Here is a 20,064-nt window from a genome sequence, read left to right as displayed (position 1 = left end):
GCTTGTGTGTTTGTGTGTGTAACGGAAGTGTGGTTGTGTGTGTAACGGCAGTGTGGTTGTGTGTTTGTGTGTGTAACAGCAGTGTGGTTGTGTGTGTAACGGCAGTGTGGTTGTGTGTGCATCGGCAGTGTGGTTGTGTGTGTAACGGCAGTGTGGTTGTGTGTGCATCGGCAGTGTGGTTGTGTGTGTAACGGCAGTGTGGTTGTGTGTTTTGTGTGTGTCACGGCAGTGTGGTTGTGTGTTTGTGTGTGTAACGGCAGTGTGGTTGTGTGTTTGTGTGTGTAACGGCAGTGTGGTTGTGTGTGTAACAGCAGTGTGGTTGTGTGTTTGTGTGTGTAACGGCAGTGTGGTTGTGTGTTTGTGTGTGTAACGGCAGTGTGGTTGTGTGTGCATCGGCAGTGTGGTTGTGTGTGTAACGGCAGTGTGGTTGTGTGTTTTGTGTGTGTAACGGCAGTGTGGTTGTGTGTGCATCGGCAGTGTGGTTGTGTGTGTAACGGCAGTGTGGTTGTGTGTGCATCGGCAGTGTGGTTGTGTGTGTAACGGCAGTGTGGTTGTGTGTGCATCGGCAGTGTGGTTGTGTGTGTAACGGCAGTGTGGTTGTGTGTTTTGTGTGTGTAACGGCAGTGTGGTTGTTTGGTTGTGTGTGTAACGGCAGTGTGGTTGTGTGTGCATCGGCAGTGTGGTTGTGTGTGTAACGGCAGTGTGTTCGTGTGTTTTGTGTGTGTAACGGCAGTGTGGTTGTGTGTTTGTGTGTGTAACGGCAGTGTGGTTGTGTGTGCATCGGCAGTGTGGTTGTGTGTGTAACGGCAGTGTGTGTGTGTTTTGTGTGTGTAACGGCAGTGTGGTTGTGTGTTTGTGTGTGTAACGGCAGTGTGGTTGTGTGTTTGTGTGTGTAACGGCAGTGTGGTTGTGTGTGTAACAGCAGTGTGGTTGTGTGTTTGTGTGTGTAACGGCAGTGTGTTTTTGTGTGTAACGGCTATAGAACGGTGCTATCACTCCGACACAACAGGAGGCGCTGAAGCTCCCAACAGAAACGCGGCTAAAACTAAGTTTGTCCCTCTGGGCTTTCGGTACTCGAGCAAAAACATGGCGTCGGACGGAGACAGCGACGAGGACTTCGTGACTTACGGGGTCCCTCTGGAGCCTCTGGAAGAAGGTATAGTTCTCTAATGACCCGTATGTTCCGCTCCTTTCACCTTTAACGCGTCACGACCGTTTCATGGCGCGAGCCCCGAGCCCCGAGCTTTCAAAGGGCCTCCAGGAGGATGCTAACAGGTTAGCTTAGCATCCCCGAGGGCCCTCTGACCCAGTTGAGTGTTTTATATTATATATATATATATATATATATAGTATAACAATATTATTGTTTTAGTCTGTAACCAGACTTCATGTATCTGTCTGTATTAACAATGATCTCTGTGTGTAGTCTGTGTATAAAGCTGTGTATTCTCTGTGTATAACTTGTGTACTGTGTGTATAACCTGTGTACTCTGTGTATAACCTGTGTACTCTGTATATAACCTGTGTACACTGTGTACTGTGTGTATAACCTGTGTACTGTGTGTTCTAGACGAGCCCAAGAAGAAGCCTGTGTACTCTGTGTATAACCTGTGTACTCTGTGTATAACCTGTGTACTCTGTGAACTCTGTATATAACCTGTGTACTCTGTGTACTGTGTGTATAACTTGTGTACTCTGTGTATAACCTGTGTACTCTGTGTATAACCTGTGTACTCTGTGAACTCTGTATATAACCTGTGTACTCTGTGTACTGTGTGTATAACTTGTGTACTCTGTGTATAACCTGTGTACTCTGTGTATAACCTGTGTACTCTGTGTATAACTTGTGTACTCTGTGTGTATAACCTGTGTACTCTGTGTATAACCTGTGTACTCTGTGTATAACCTGTGTACTCTGTGTATAACCTGTGTACTATGTGTACTCTGTGTATAACTTGTGTACACTGTGTACTCTGTATATAACCTGTGTACTCTGTGTACTGTGTGTATAACTTGTGTACTATGTGTATAACCTGTGTACTCTGTGTATAACCTGTGTACTCTGTGTATAACCTGTGTACTCTGTGTATAACTTGTGTACTCTGTGTACTGTGTGTATAACCTGTGTACTGTGTGTTCTAGACGAGCCCAGGAAGAAGCCTGTGTACTCTGTGTATAACTTGTGTACTCTGTGTATAACCTGTGTACTGTGTGTATAACCTGTGTATAACCTGTGTACTCTGTGTACTGTGTGTTCTAGACGAGCCCAGGAAGAAGCCCATCCCGCTGCATGAGCAGACGGTGAAGGACGAGAAGGGGCGGTACCAGAGGTTCCACGGGGCGTTCACTGGAGGGTTCTCCGCCGGGTACTTCAACACTGTGGGGACCAAGGAAGGTCAGTGTGGTCCTGGTCTAGGTCCTGGACCAGGTCTAGGTCCTGGTCTAGGTCCTGGACCAGGTCTAGGTCCTGGTCTAGGTCCTAGTCTAGGTCCTGGTCCTGGTCTAAGTCCTGGTCCTGATCTAGGTCCTGGACCCTGGTCTAGGTGATGATGGTGATGATGGTGATGGTTGTTGTTGTCGTCATCTGTAGGCTGGGCCCCGTCAACCTTTGTGTCGTCACGGCAACAGAAAGCTGAGAAACATCATGCCAGACCTCAAGATTTCATGGATGATGAGGTACTGACCAACACTTCTGCTGGGAGACACAGACACATAGACACATAGACACACAGACACACATAGACACACAGAGACACATAGACACACAGAGACACAAACACACAGACACACAGAGACACACAGAGACACAAACACACAGACACACAGAGACACAGACACATAGAGACACAGACACACAGAGACACAGACACATAGAGACAAAGACACATAGAGACACAGACACACAGATACACAGACACATAGAGACACAGAGACACATAGAGACACAGACACATAGAGACACAGACACACAGAGACACAGAGACACAGACACATAGACACACAGAGACACAGACACATAGAGACACAGACACATAGAGACACAGACATATAGAGACACAGAGACACAGACACATAGAGACACAGAGACACAGACACATAGAGACACAGACACACAGACACTCAGAGACACAGACACATAGAGACACAGACACTCAGACACTCAGACACACAGAGACACAGACACATAGACACACAGACACACAGAGACACAGACACATAGAGACACAGACACATAGAGACACAGAGACACAGACACACAGAGACACAGACACATAGAGACACAGATACATAGACACAGATACATAGAGACACAGACACATAGAAACACAGACACATAGAAACACAGACACACAGAGACACAGACACATAGATACACAGACACATAGAGACACAGACACACAGAGACACAGACACATAGAGACAGAGACACAGAGACACAGACACAGAGACACACAGAGACACAGACACATAGAGACACAGACACACAGAGACACAGACACATAGAGACACAGAGACACAGACACATAGACACAGACACATAGAGACACAGACACACAGAGACACAGACACACGGAGACACAGACACACGGAGACACAGACACATAGACACACAGAGACACAAACACACAGACACACAGAGACACAGACACATAGAGACACAGACACACAGAGACACAGACACATAGACACATAGACACACAGAGACACAGACACATAGAGACACAGACACATAGAGACACAGAGACACAGACACACAGAGACACAGACACACAGAGACACAGACACACAGACACACAGAGACACAGAGACACAGACACACAGAGACACAGACACATAGAGACACAGACACACAGAGACACATAGACACACAGACACACATAGACACACAGACACACAGAGACACAGACACATAGAGACACAGACACATAGAGACACAGAGACACAGACACATAGAGACACAGACACACAGACACACAGAGACACAGACACATAGAGACACAGATACATAGAGACACAGACACATAGAGACACACAGAGACACAGACACACAGAGACACAGACACATAGAGACACAGATACATAGAGACACACAGAGACACAGTCACACAGAGGCACAGACACACAGACACACAGACACACAGAGACACAGACACATAGAGACACAGATACATAGAGACACAGACACATAGAGACACACAGAGACACAGTCACACAGAGACACAGACACACAGAGACACAGACACACAGAGACACAGACACACAGAGACACAGACACACAGACACACAGAGACACAGACACACATACACACAGACACACAGAGACACATAGAGACAGAGACACATAGAGACACAGACACATAGAGACACAGACACATAGAGACACAGAGACACAGACACATAGAGACACAGACACACAGAGACACAGACACACAGACACACAGACACATAGAGACACAGACACATAGAGACACAGAGACACAGACACATAGAGACACAGACACACAGAGACACAGACACACAGAGACAGACACATAGAGACACACAGAGACACAGAGACACAGACACATAGACACACAGAGACACAGACACATAGAGACACAGACACATAGAGACACAGACACATAGAGACACAGACACATAGACACACAGAGACACAGACACATAGAGACACAGAGACATAGAGACACAGACACATAGAGACACAGAGACATAGAGACACAGACACATAGAGACACAGACGCATAGAGCCACAGAGACACAGACACACAGAGACACAGACACACAGACACATAGAGACACAGACACACAGAGACACAGACACACAGACACACAGAGACACAGACACATAGAGACACAGACACACAGAGACACATAGACACACAGAGACACATAGACACACAGACACACAGAGACACAGACACATAGAGACACACAGAGACACAGACACATAGAGACACAGACACACAGAGACACAGACACACAGAGACACAGAGACACAGACACATAGAGACACAGAGACACAGACACACAGACACATAGAGACACAGACACATAGAGACACAGACACATAGAGACACAGAGACACATAGAGACACAGACACATAGAGACACAGACACATAGAGACACAGACACACAGACACATAGAGACACAGACACATAGAGACACAGACACACAGAGACACAGACACATAGAGACACAGACACACACAGACACATAGAGACACAGACACATAGAGACACAGACACACAGACACACAGAGACACAGACACACAGACACACAGAGACACAGACACACAGAGACACAGACACATAGAGACACAGACACATAGAGACACAGACACACAGAGACACAGACACATAGAGACACAGACACACAGAGACACACAGAGACACAGACACACAGACACATAGAGACACAGACACATAGAGACACAGACACATAGAGACACAGACACATATAGACACAGACACATAGACACACAGAGACACAGATACACAGAGACACAGATACACAGATACACAGACACATAGAGACACAGACACATAGACACACAGACACATAGAGACACAGAGACACAGACACATAGACACATAGACACATAGACACACAGAGACACAGACACATAGAGACACAGACACATAGAGACACAGAGACACAGACACACAGAGACACAGACACATAGAGACACAGACACACAGAGACACAGACACACAGACACTCAGAGACACAGACACTCAGAGACACAGACACACAGAGACACAGACACACAGACACATAGACACTCAGACACTCAGACACACAGAGACACAGACACATAGACACACAGAGACACAGAGACACAGACACACATACACATAGAGACACAGACACACAGACACACAGAGACACAGACACACAGACACATAGAGACACAGACGCATAGAGCCACAGAGACACAGACACACAGACACATAGACACACAGACACATAGACACTCAGACACACAGAGACACAGACACATAGAGACACAGACACATAGAGACACAGACACATAGAGACACAGACACACAGAGACACAGACACATAGACACACAGAGACACACAGAGACACAGACACACAGAGACACAGACACTCAGACACACAGACACTCTGACACACATAGACACAGACACACAGACACTCAGAGACACAGACACTCAGAGACACAGACACACAGAGACACAGACACACAGAGACACAGACACATAGACACATAGAGACACAGACACATAGAGACACAGACACATAGAGACACAGACACATAGAGACACAGACACATAGAGACACAGACACATAGACACACAGAGACACAGACACATAGAGACACAGAGACATAGAGACACAGACACATAGAGACACAGACGCATAGAGACACAGACACATAGAGACACAGACACACAGAGACACAGACACATAGACACACAGAGACACACAGAGACACAGACACACAGAGACACAGACACATAGAGACAGAGACACAGAGACACAGACACAGAGACACACAGAGACACAGACACATAGAGACACAGACACACAGAGACACAGACACATAGAGACACAGAGACACAGACACATAGACACAGACACATAGAGACACAGACACACAGAGACACAGACACACGGAGACACAGACACACGGAGACACAGACACATAGACACACAGAGACACAGACACACAGAGACACAGACACATAGAGACACAGACACATAGAGACACAGACACACAGAGACACAGACACATAGAGACACAGACACACAGAGACACACAGAGACACAGACACACAGACACATAGAGACACAGACACATAGAGACACAGACACATAGAGACACAGACACATATAGACACAGACACATAGACACACAGAGACACAGATACACAGAGACACAGATACACAGATACACAGACACATAGAGACACAGACACATAGACACACAGACACATAGAGACACAGAGACACAGACACATAGACACATAGACACATAGACACACAGAGACACAGACACATAGAGACACAGACACATAGAGACACAGAGACACAGACACACAGAGACACAGACACATAGAGACACAGACACACAGAGACACAGACACACAGACACTCAGAGACACAGACACTCAGAGACACAGACACACAGAGACACAGACACACAGACACATAGACACTCAGACACTCAGACACACAGAGACACAGACACATAGACACACAGAGACACAGAGACACAGACACACATACACATAGAGACACAGACACACAGACACACAGAGACACAGACACACAGACACATAGAGACACAGACGCATAGAGCCACAGAGACACAGACACACAGACACATAGACACACAGACACATAGACACTCAGACACACAGAGACACAGACACATAGAGATACAGACACATAGAGACACAGACACATAGAGACACAGACACACAGAGACACAGACACATAGACACACAGAGACACACAGAGACACAGACACACAGAGACACAGACACTCAGACACACAGACACTCTGACACACATAGACACAGACACACAGACACTCAGAGACACAGACACTCAGAGACACAGACACACAGAGACACAGACACACAGAGACACAGACACATAGACACATAGAGACACAGACACATAGAGACACAGACACATAGAGACACAGACACATAGAGACACAGACACATAGAGACACAGACACATAGACACACAGAGACACAGACACATAGAGACACAGAGACATAGAGACACAGACACATAGAGACACAGACACATAGAGACACAGACACATAGAGACACAGACACACAGAGACACAGACACATAGACACACAGAGACACACAGAGACACAGACACACAGAGACACAGACACATAGAGACAGAGACACAGAGACACAGACACAGAGACACACAGAGACACAGACACATAGAGACACAGACACACAGAGACACAGACACATAGAGACACAGAGACACAGACACATAGACACAGACACATAGAGACACAGACACACAGAGACACAGACACACGGAGACACAGACACACGGAGACACAGACACATAGACACACAGAGACACAAACACACAGACACACAGAGACACAGACACATAGAGACACAGACACACAGAGACACAGACACATAGACACATAGACACACAGAGACACAGACACATAGAGACACAGACACATAGAGACACAGACACACAGAGACACAGACACACAGAGACACAGACACACAGACACACAGAGACACAGAGACACAGACACACAGAGACACAGACACATAGAGACACAGACACACAGAGACACATAGACACACAGACACACATAGACACACAGACACACAGAGACACAGACACATAGAGACACAGACACATAGAGACACAGAGACACAGACACATAGAGACACAGACACACAGACACACAGAGACACAGACACATAGAGACACAGATACATAGAGACACAGACACATAGAGACACACAGAGACACAGACACACAGAGACACAGACACATAGAGACACAGATACATAGAGACACAGACACATAGAGACACACAGAGACACAGTCACACAGACACACAGAGGCACAGACACACAGACACACAGACACACAGAGACACAGACACATAGAGACACAGATACATAGAGACACAGACACATAGAGACACACAGAGACACAGTCACACAGAGACACAGACACACAGAGACACAGACACACAGAGACACAGACACACAGAGACACAGACACACAGACACACAGAGACACAGACACACAGACACACAGACACACAGAGACACATAGAGACAGAGACACATAGAGACACAGACACATAGAGACACAGACACATAGAGACACAGAGACACAGACACATAGAGACACAGACACACAGAGACACAGACACACAGACACACAGACACATAGAGACACAGACACATAGAGACACAGAGACACAGACACATAGAGACACAGACACACAGAGACACAGACACACAGAGACAGACACATAGAGACACACAGAGACACAGAGACACAGACACATAGACACACAGAGACACAGACACATAGAGACACAGAGACATAGAGACACAGACACATAGAGACACAGACACATAGACACACAGAGACACAGACACATAGAGACACAGAGACATAGAGACACAGACACATAGAGACACAGAGACATAGAGACACAGACACATAGAGACACAGACGCATAGAGCCACAGAGACACAGACACACAGAGACACAGACACACAGACACATAGAGACACAGACACACAGAGACACAGACACACAGACACACAGAGACACAGACACATAGAGACACAGACACACAGAGACACATAGACACACAGACACACAGAGACACAGACACATAGAGACACACAGACACATAGAGACACACAGAGACACAGACACATAGAGACACAGACACACAGAGACACAGACACACAGAGACACAGAGACACAGACACATAGAGACACAGAGACACAGAGACACAGACACACAGACACATAGAGACACAGACACATAGAGACACAGACACATAGAGACACAGAGACACATAGAGACACAGACACATAGAGACACAGACACATAGAGACACAGACACACAGACACATAGAGACACAGACACATAGAGACACAGACACACAGAGACACAGACACATAGAGACACAGACACACACAGACACATAGAGACACAGACACATAGAGACACAGACACACAGACACACAGAGACACAGACACACAGACACACAGAGACACAGACACACAGAGACACAGACACATAGAGACACAGACACATAGAGACACAGACACACAGAGACACAGACACATAGAGACACAGACACACAGAGACACACAGAGACACAGACACACAGACACATAGAGACACAGACACATAGAGACACAGACACATATAGACACAGACACACAGACACATAGACACACAGAGACACAGATACACAGAGACACAGATACACAGATACACAGACACATAGAGACACAGACACATAGACACACAGACACATAGAGACACAGAGACACAGACACATAGACACATAGACACACAGAGACACAGACACATAGAGACACAGACACATAGAGACACAGAGACACAGACACACAGAGACACAGACACATAGAGACACAGACACACAGAGACACAGACACACAGACACTCAGAGACACAGACACTCAGAGACACAGACACACAGAGACACAGACACACAGACACATAGACACTCAGACACTCAGACACACAGAGACACAGACACATAGACACATAGACACACAGAGACACAGAGACACAGACACACATACACATAGAGACACAGACACACAGACACACAGAGACACAGACACACAGACACATAGAGACACAGACGCATAGAGCCACAGAGACACAGACACACAGACACATAGACACACAGACACATAGACACTCAGACACACAGAGACACAGACACATAGAGATACAGACACATAGAGACACAGACACATAGAGACACAGACACACAGAGACACAGACACATAGACACACAGAGACACACAGAGACACAGACACACAGAGACACAGACACTCAGACACACAGACACTCTGACACACATAGACACAGACACACAGACACTCAGAGACACAGACACTCAGAGACACAGACACACAGAGACACAGACACACAGAGACACAGACACATAGACACATAGAGACACAGACACATAGAGACACAGACACATAGAGACACAGACACATAGAGACACAGACACATAGAGACACAGACACATAGACACACAGAGACACAGACACATAGAGACACAGAGACATAGAGACACAGACACATAGAGACACAGACGCATAGAGACACAGACACATAGAGACACAGACACACAGAGACACAGACACATAGACACACAGAGACACACAGAGACACAGACACACAGAGACACAGACACTCAGACACACAGACACTCTGACACACATAGACACAGACACACAGACACTCAGAGACACAGACACTCAGAGACACAGAGACACACAGACACACAGAGACACAGACACATAGACACATAGACACACAGAGACACAGACACATAGAGACACAGACACATAGAGACACAGACACATAGAGACACAGACACATAGAGACACAGACACATAGACACACAGAGACACAGACACATAGAGACACAGAGACATAGAGACACAGACACATAGAGACACAGACGCATAGAGCCACAGAGACACAGACACACAGACACACAGAGACACACAGACACATAGAGACACAGACACACAGAGACACAGACACACAGAGACACAGACACTCAGACACACAGACACTCTGACACACATAGACACAGACACACAGAGACACAGACACTCAGAGACACACAGACACACAGAGACACAGACACATAGACACATAGACACACAGAGACACAGACACATAGAGACACAGACACATAGAGACACAGACACATAGAGACACAGACACATAGACACACAGAGACACAGACACATAGAGACACAGAGACATAGAGACACAGACACATAGAGACACAGACGCATAGAGCCACAGAGACACAGACACACAGACACACAGAGACACACAGACACATAGAGACACAGACACACAGAGACACAGACACACAGACACACAGAGACACAGACACAGACACACAGAGACACAGACACATAGAGACAGAGACACAGAGACACAGACACAGAGACACACAGAGACACAGACACATAGAGACACAGACACACAGAGACACAGACACATAGAGACACAGAGACACAGACACATAGACACAGACACATAGAGACACAGACACACAGAGACACAGACACACGGAGACACAGACACACGGAGACACAGACACATAGACACACAGAGACACAAACACACAGACACACAGAGACACAGACACATAGAGACACAGACACACAGAGACACAGACACATAGACACATAGACACACAGAGACACAGACACATAGAGACACAGACACATAGAGACACAGAGACACAGACACACAGAGACACAGACACACAGAGACACAGACACACAGACACACAGAGACACAGAGACACAGACACACAGAGACACAGACACATAGAGACACAGACACACAGAGACACAGACACATAGACACTCAGACACTCAGACACACAGAGACACAGACACATAGACACACAGAGACACAGATACACAGACACATAGAGACACAGACACACAGAGACACAGACACACAGACACATAGACACACAGACACATAGACACTCAGACACACAGAGACACAGACACATAGAGATACAGACACATAGAGACACAGACACACAGAGACACACAGACACATAGAGACACAGACACACAGAGACACAGACACATAGACACACAGAGACACTCAGACACACAGACACACAGAGACACAGACACATAGACACACAGAGACACAGACACATAGAGACACAGACACACAGAGACACAGACACATAGACAAACAGAGACACAGACACACAGAGACACAGACACATAGAGACACAGACACATAGACAAACAGAGACACAGACACACAGAGACACAGACACATAGAGACACAGACACACAGACACTCAGACACACAGACACACAGACACTCAGACACACAGACACTCAGACACACAGACACTCAGAGACACAGACACTCAGAGACACAGAGACACACAGACACACAGAGACACAGACACACAGACACAGACACATAGACACACAGAGACACAGACACACAGAGACACAGACACACAGAGACGGACACATAGAGACACATAGAGACACAGAGACACAGACACATAGACACACAGAGACACAGACACATAGAGACACAGAGACACAGAGACATAGAGACACAGACACATAGAGACACAGAGACACAGACACATAGACACACAGAGACACAGACACATAGAGACACAGAGACACATAGAGACACAGACACATAGAGACACAGACGTATAGAGCCACAGACACACAGACACATAGAGACACAGACACACAGAGACACATAGACACACAGACACACAGAGACACAGACACACAGAGACACATAGACACACAGACACACAGAGACACAGACACATAGAGACACACAGACACATAGAGACACACAGAGACACAGAGACACAGACACACAGAGACACAGAGACACAGACACATAGAGACACACAGACACATAGAGACACACAGACACATAGAGACACAGACACACAGAGACACAGACACACAGAGACACAGACACACAGAGACACAGACACACAGAGACACAGACACATAGAGACACAGACACATAGAGACACAGACACACAGAAACACAGACACATAGACACACAGAGACACAGACACATAGAGACACAGACACACAGACACATAGAGACACAGACACATAGAGACACAGACACATAGAGACACAGACACATAGAGACACAGAGACACATAGAGACACAGACACATAGAGACACAGACACATAGAGACACAGACACACAGACACATAGAGACACAGACACATAGAGACACAGACACACAGAGACACAGACACATAGAGACACAGACACATAGAGACACAGACACACAGAGACACAGACACATAGAGACACAGACACACAGACACATAGAGACACAGACACACAGAGACACAGACACACAGAGACACAGACACACAGAGACACAGACACACAGAGACACAGACACATAGAGACACAGACACATAGAGACACAGCCACACAGAGACACACAGAGACACAGACACACAGACACACAGACACATAGAGACACAGACACATAGAGACACAGACACATATAGACACAGACACATAGACACACAGAGACACAGACACACAGAGACACAGACACACAGAGACACAGACACACAGAGACACAGACACATAGAGACACAGACACATAGAGACACAGACACACAGAGACACACAGAGACACAGACACATAGAGACACAGACACATATAGACACAGACACACAGAGACACAGACACATAGACACACAGACACATAGACACACAGAGACACAGACACACAGAGACACAGACACACAGAGACACAGACACATAGAGACACAGACACATAGACACACAGAGACACAGACACATAGAGACACAGACACATAGAGACACAGACACACAGAGACACAGACACATAGAGACACAGACACACAGAGACACAGAGACACAGACACATAGAGACACAGACACACAGACACTCAGAGACACAGACACATAGAGACACAGACACACAGAGACACAGACACATAGACACTCAGACACTCAGACACACAGAGACACAGACACATAGACACACAGAGACACAGATACACAGACACATAGAGACACAGACACACAGAGACACAGACACACAGAGACACAGACACACAGACACATAGACACACAGACACACAGAGACACAGACACATAGAGATACAGACACATAGAGACACAGACACACAGAGACACACAGACACATAGAGACACAGACACACAGAGACACAGACACATAGACACACAGAGACACTCAGACACACAGACACACAGAGACACAGACACATAGACACACAGAGACACAGACACATAGAGACACAGACACATAGAGACACAGACACACAGACACTCAGAGACACAGACACATAGAGACACAGACACACAGAGACACAGACACATAGACACTCAGACACTCAGACACACAGAGACACAGACACATAGACACACAGAGACACAGATACACAGACACATAGAGACACAGACACACAGAGACACAGACACACAGACACATAGACACACAGACACATAGACACTCAGACACACAGAGACACAGACACATAGAGATACAGACACATAGAGACACAGACACACAGAGACACACAGACACATAGAGACACAGACACACAGAGACACAGACACATAGACACACAGAGACACTCAGACACACAGACACACAGAGACACAGACACATAGACACACAGAGACACAGACACATAGAGACACAGACACACAGAGACACAGACACATAGACAAACAGAGACACAGACACACAGAGACACAGACACATAGAGACACAGACACATAGACAAACAGAGACACAGACACACAGAGACACAGACACATAGAGACACAGACACACAGAGACACAGACACACAGACACTCAGACACACAGACACTCAGACACACAGACACTCAGAGACACAGACACTCAGAGACACAGACACTCAGAGACACAGAGACACACAGACACACAGAGACACAGACACACAGACACAGACACATAGACACACAGAGACACAGACACACAGAGACACAGACACACAGAGACGGACACATAGAGACACATAGAGACACAGAGACACAGACACATAGACACACAGAGACACAGACACATAGAGACACAGAGACACAGAGACATAGAGACACAGACACATAGAGACACAGAGACACAGACACATAGACACATAGACACACAGAGACACAGACACATAGAGACACAGAGACACATAGAGACACAGACACATAGAGACACAGACGTATAGAGCCACAGACACACAGACACATAGAGACACAGACACACAGAGACACATAGACACACAGACACACAGAGACACAGACACACAGAGACACATAGACACACAGACACACAGAGACACAGACACATAGAGACACACAGACACATAGAGACACACAGAGACACAGAGACACAGACACACAGAGACACAGAGACACAGACACATAGAGACACACAGACACATAGAGACACACAGACACATAGAGACACAGAGACACAGACACACAGAGACACAGACACACAGAGACACAGACACACAGAGACACAGACACACAGAGACACAGACACATAGAGACACAGACACATAGAGACACAGACACACAGAAACACAGACACATAGACACACAGAGACACAGACACATAGAGACACAGACACACAGACACATAGAGACACAGACACATAGAGACACAGACACATAGAGACACAGACACATAGAGACACAGAGACACATAGAGACACAGACACATAGAGACACAGACACATAGAGACACAGACACACAGACACATAGAGACACAGACACATAGAGACACAGACACACAGAGACACAGACACATAGAGACACAGACACATAGAGACACAGACACACAGAGACACAGACACATAGAGACACAGACACACAGAGACACAGACACACAGAGACACAGACACACAGAGACACAGACACACAGAGACACAGACACACAGAGACACAGACACATAGAGACACAGAGACACAGACACACAGAGACACAGACACACAGAGACACAGACACACAGAGACACAGACACATAGAGACACAGACACATAGAGACACAGACACACAGAGACACACAGAGACACAGACACATAGAGACACAGACACATATAGACACAGACACACAGAGACACAGACACATAGACACACAGACACATAGACACACAGAGACACAGACACACAGAGACACAGACACACAGAGACACAGACACATAGAGACACAGACACATAGAGACACAGACACACAGAGACACACAGAGACACAGACACATAGAGACACAGACACATATAGACACAGACACACAGAGACACAGACACATAGACACACAGACACATAGACACACAGAGACACAGACACACAGAGACACAGACACACAGAGACACAGACACATAGAGACACAGACACATAGACACACAGAGACACAGACACATAGAGACACAGACACATAGAGACACAGACACACAGAGACACAGACACATAGAGACACAGACACACAGAGACACAGAGACACAGACACATAGAGACACAGACACACAGACACTCAGAGACACAGACACATAGAGACACAGACACACAGAGACACAGACACATAGACACTCAGACACTCAGACACACAGAGACACAGACACATAGACACACAGAGACACAGATACACAGACACATAGAGACACAGACACACAGAGACACAGACACACAGACACATAGACACACAGACACATAGACACTCAGACACACAGAGACACAGACACATAGAGATACAGACACATAGAGACACAGACACACAGAGACACACAGACACATAGAGACACAGACACACAGAGACACAGACACATAGACACACAGAGACACTCAGACACACAGACACACAGAGACACAGACACATAGACACACAGAGACACAGACACATAGAGACACAGACACACAGAGACACAGACACATAGACAAACAGAGACACAGACACACAGAGACACAGACACATAGAGACACAGACACATAGACAAACAGAGACACAGACACACAGAGACACAGACACATAGAGACACAGACACACAGAGACACAGACACACAGACACTCAGACACACAGACACTCAGACACACAGACACTCAGAGACACAGACACTCAGAGACACAGACACTCAGAGACACAGAGACACACAGACACACAGAGACACAGACACATAGACACACAGAGACACAGACACATAGAGACACAGACACATAGAGACACAGACACACAGACACATACAGACACATAGAGACACAGAGACACAGAGACACAGACACATAGAGACACACAGAGACACAGACACACAGAGACTCAGAGACTCAGACACTCAGACACACAGACACACAGAGACACAGACACACAGAGACACAGACACATAGAGACACACAGAGACACAGACACACAGACACACAGACACATAGAGACACAGACACATAGAGACACAGACACATAGAGACACAGACACATAGAGACACAGACACACAGAGACACAGACACATAGACACACAGAGACACAGACACATAGAGACACAGACACACAGAGACACAGACACATATAGACACAGACACACAGAGACACAGACACACAGACACATAGAGACACAGACACATAGAGACACAGAGACACAGACACAGAGACACAGACACAGAGACACAAACACATAGAGACACAGACACATAGAGACACAGACACACAGACACATAGAGACACAGAGACACAGACACACACAGAGACACAGAGACACAGACACATAGAGACACAGACACTCAGAGACACAGAGACACAAACACATAGAGACACAGACACATAGAGACACAGACACATAGAGACACAGACACAGAGACACAAACACATAGAGACACAGACACATAGAGACACAGACACACAGAGACACAGACACATAGACACACAGAGACACAGACACATAGAGACACAGAGACACAGACACATAGAGACACAGAGACACAGAGACACAGACACATAGAGACACAGAGACACAGACACAGAGACACAGACACATAGAGACACAGACACACAGACACATAGAGACACAGACACACACAGAGACACAGAGACACAGACACATAGAGACACAGACACTCAGAGACACAGACACAGAGACACAAACACATAAGAGACACAGACACATAGAGACACAGACACACAGAGACACAGACACATAGACACACAGAGACACAGACACATAGAGACACAGACACACAGAGACACAGAGACACAGAGACACAGACACATAGAGACACAGACACTCAGAGACACAGACACATAGAGACACAGACACATAGAGACACAGACACACAGAGACACAGACACACAGACACATAGAGACACAGACACATAGAGACACAGACACACACAGACACACAGACACATAGAGACAGACACATAGAGACACAGAGACACAGACACATAGAGACACAGACACACAGAGACACAGACACAGAGACACAGACACACATAGACACAGACACACATAGACACAGACACACATAGACACAGACACACATAGACACAGACACACAGAGACACAGACACATAGAGACACAGACACACAGAGACACAGACACATAGAGACACAGACACATAGAGACACAGACACACATAGACACAGACACAGACACTCAGACACTCAGACACACAGAGACACAGACACATAGAGACACGGAGACACAGACACACAGACACATAGAGACAAAGACACACAGAGACACAGAGACACAGACACATAGACACACAGAGACACAGACACATAGAGACACAGACACACAGAGACACAGACACTCAGAGACACAGACACTCAGAGACACAGACACATAGAGACACAGAGACACAGAGACATAGAGACATAGAGACACATTGTATTAACATGGTATTAACTGAAGCAAACGGGAAACAGACGAGTGCAGCACAGAGACTCAGTAGTGTTGTTGTTGTTGTTGTGGTGTGTCAGGACTTGGGCGAGCACGGCATCGCTCCCTCAGAGATCAGCACCAGTCAGGAGTTCACCTCCAGCCGCAGAGACGCCACCAGAGACAAGGCGAGAGCCGTCAACGCCCAGAGCGCCCTGATCCCTGGAGACACGCTGCTGGAGCAGCTGATCGCACCGGCCAGGTGAGCGCTCCACCTCACTGTTACCTGAGGACCCGGTGGTGACCTCACCACCTCACTGTTACCTGAGGACCCGGTGGTGACCTCACCACCTCACTGTTACCTGAGGACCCGGTGGTGACATCACCACCTCACTGTTACCTGAGGACCCGGTGGTGACATCACCACCTCACTGTTACCTGAGGACCCGGTGGTGACATCACCACCTCACTGTTACCTGAGGACCCGGTGGTGACATCACCACCTCACTGTTACCTGAGGACCCGGTGGTGACCTCACCACCTCACTGTTACCTGAGGACCCGGTGGTGACATCACCACCTCACTGTTACCTGTGCTTGTCCAATGAAACGGGCATCTAGAGTGGATCACAATGAAAGGTGTATATCTGAGGTGCGCTGGGTTTATCCCTCAGGTCATCCATCGGGGTGGAGCTGCTGAAGAGGATGGGCTGGAAGCAGGGTCAGGGTGTCGGGCCCCGTGTGAAGAGGAAAGCTGGCCGACAGCAGACTGGTACGTCTGCGAGGTCACTTCCTGTTTACTGCTGCTGTGATTGGTTGTTGTTGATG

At 47.0% G+C, this 20,064-nt stretch overlaps 1 protein-coding gene across 1 annotated transcript in view; it reads left to right on the top strand.

Annotated features, from left to right (window-relative positions):
• Nucleotides 1-1,086: 1,086 nt before the first annotated feature.
• gpatch1 (G patch domain containing 1) overlaps nucleotides 1,087-20,064 on the top strand; it is a gene marked incomplete at its 5' end in the record, with an annotated part of 30,082 nt that continues 11,104 nt past the window's right edge. The window contains 5 exons of the mRNA XM_079231104.1: nucleotides 1,087-1,156; nucleotides 2,261-2,395; nucleotides 2,591-2,676; nucleotides 19,339-19,499; nucleotides 19,911-20,008. Coding sequence (XP_079087230.1) covers nucleotides 1,087-1,156; nucleotides 2,261-2,395; nucleotides 2,591-2,676; nucleotides 19,339-19,499; nucleotides 19,911-20,008 — 550 coding nt within the window. The remainder of the gene's footprint in view (nucleotides 1,157-2,260; nucleotides 2,396-2,590; nucleotides 2,677-19,338; nucleotides 19,500-19,910; nucleotides 20,009-20,064) is intronic.

The sequence above is a fragment of the Taurulus bubalis genome (assembly GCF_910589615.1).
Source record: "Taurulus bubalis genome assembly, chromosome: 15".
NCBI classification, from domain to species: Eukaryota; Metazoa; Chordata; class Actinopteri; order Perciformes; family Cottidae; genus Taurulus; species Taurulus bubalis.
This window is presented reverse-complemented; position numbering and strand designations above follow the sequence as displayed.